Genomic DNA, 2293 nt, shown 5'->3' with positions numbered 1-2293 from the left:
CTATCATGCTCCTCAAAATTCTTCCAGCCTCTACCTTGTACATAATTCCAAAATTACTTCCACATATTTAAGTATTTGGTACAGTAACACCCCTCTTCCAAGTAAAAAAAATCTGTATTCATTCCCATTGTTACTATGATGAATTGTCACAAACTGGGTTACTTAGGAGGACATTATATATATGTTGCATGACATATTATATATATAATATATATTATATATAACATATATTCTATATTTATATATTATATATAATATATATTATGTATATTATATATTATATATGTGTGTATATGTTTGATATAAATTGAAGGAGTGGATGGGGGCTGGGAGGCGTAGGGCAGCACCCAGGGCTGGTGAGTTGTGCATATGATGATGGATGCAATGACGGGGGGCAGATACCACACTGAGGACTGGACACTTTATCCTCTACGGATTTGAGAATATCTTGACTTTTTAGTAGAAAAAAGGAAAGGAAAGAAAAGAAGTGGAATTTTTAATCTTCTGTGTTAGAGATTCCATGGAACAGAGAATGGACTTGGGCTACTTGTCACACAAGAAGGGACAGTGTAGTGACATCTACAGAGAAAAAAAGGGAAAATCTGAGGAATGCATAGGATTTTAATCTCCATCTCTGGTGACCAACTAGATGTGCCGTGCAACTGGACAAGAAGAGCACATAATACTCTAAGGTTTCCAATTTCTTTGACTGAGAAAATGGCAGTGTCATAAAAGCAGGTAAAGTATGTTAGGTAAGGAGCATGACTCGGGACATAAGATAATGCACGAGGTTTGTAGATGAATATGGTACCTGTTTCAGCAAGAATATAAACTTCACGACAAAACCATGTTAAGAAAATTCTTTAACAACAGTCAAGTGCTACAGAGATCTATATTTTGAAAACATACTTTCTGTGTGATAGTAAGATTATCCCTCTTATATGTTCAAAACCAGGGTNAGCAAGAATATAAACTTCACGACAAAACCATGTTAAGAAAATTCTTTAACAACAGTCAAGTGCTACAGAGATCTATATTTTGAAAACATACTTTCTGTGTGATAGTAAGATTATCCCTCTTATATGTTCAAAACCAGGGTGAGGAATGAATTCGATATGAATAATGACCTTCTGTTTAAAGGCCTTTCTTCACTTCACTGAACAAAACGTTAGCACTTAAGTCACCACGTCACCAAACATTTATGTAATGATTAATTTTAATATATAATTGATTTTACCACAGATGTAAACTGTGATTTTCTCCCTTATGTGTTTTTTTTTTTTTAAAGATGATCGGTAAGGGGATCTTAACCCTTGACTTGGTGTTGTCAGCACCACGCTCTCCCAAGTGAGCTAACCGGCCATCCCTATATGGGATCGGAACCCGTGGCGTTGGTGTTATCAGCACCGCACTCTCCCGAGTGAGCCACAGGCCAGCTCTATGTGTTATATTTTAATCATAAATTTCATTAAACAACATGCATCATCAAATTTTGGTAACAGGAAGGAAGGTAGCATTCCAGCTGTGCAGGGATGCAAGCTTACCGTCCTATGAGCTTTAACAGAGGTGCAGAACTTCTATCTAGAGTGGGCATCAGAACTGAGAAATAAGGTCCTTGTGCTCCCTGGACTCTTCTTGGCTATATAAACTAAAGGATGTCAAAATTTTCAGCTCCCACACCCAAAAGTTCTTGTGTTTTTATTTCCTCCCATGCCAATGTTCACAACTGAATTTGCATTCTTTTTTTTTTCCTTTTTGTCTTTTTTCGTGACCGGCAACGGATCGCAACCCTCAGTGTTGCACCCACACCTCGCTCAGCCAGTGAGCAGCCGGTCTGTATGTGGGATCCGAACCCTCAGCGGGAGCACTGCTGTGCTCTCAAGCGGCGTACTGTAGCAGTGCGCCACCGGGCCGGCCCCTGAATTTGCATTCTTAGTGTCACTTTTCCTTGTATAAGGACAGGGCCTGACGCTGACCACCACTGCTGTTGGATTTCAGGATGGATTTAAAAGATGTTTAGGAGACACAACCTGCAGTGGACTCTACAGGAGGGCGAGGAGTCTCCCTTAGGGCGGACTAAGCTGATCTGATGCACAAAGGAGATGCTGGGGTGAGGACTACAGGTCTGCTCGCATGTTTACTGGACACAGGTCTTCATTATAAGCTGCCCTCTGGACAAAACTGACCTTCAGAGATAGGTTACCAGCAGAAAATTCCTCTCAGATTCTGCCAATGGTGGAATTCTTTTGGTTCGAGCAATTTTTTTTTTTTTTTTTTTTTTTTTTTTTTTTTT

General features: G+C 39.5%; 1 gene segment (V, D, J or C); it reads right to left on the bottom strand.

Moving 5' to 3' along the window:
* Window positions 1-2117: 2117 nt before the first annotated feature.
* The window catches only part of LOC103601507, a 7075-nt gene continuing 6899 nt past the window's right edge, over window positions 2118-2293 (bottom strand). The window contains 1 exon segment of the V gene segment in view: window positions 2118-2186. Coding sequence covers window positions 2118-2186 — 69 coding nt within the window.

This window comes from Galeopterus variegatus, unplaced genomic scaffold (genome assembly GCF_000696425.1).
Source record: "Galeopterus variegatus unplaced genomic scaffold, G_variegatus-3.0.2 Scaffold3763, whole genome shotgun sequence".
NCBI lineage: Eukaryota > Metazoa > Chordata > Mammalia > Dermoptera > Cynocephalidae > Galeopterus > Galeopterus variegatus.
This window is presented reverse-complemented; position numbering and strand designations above follow the sequence as displayed.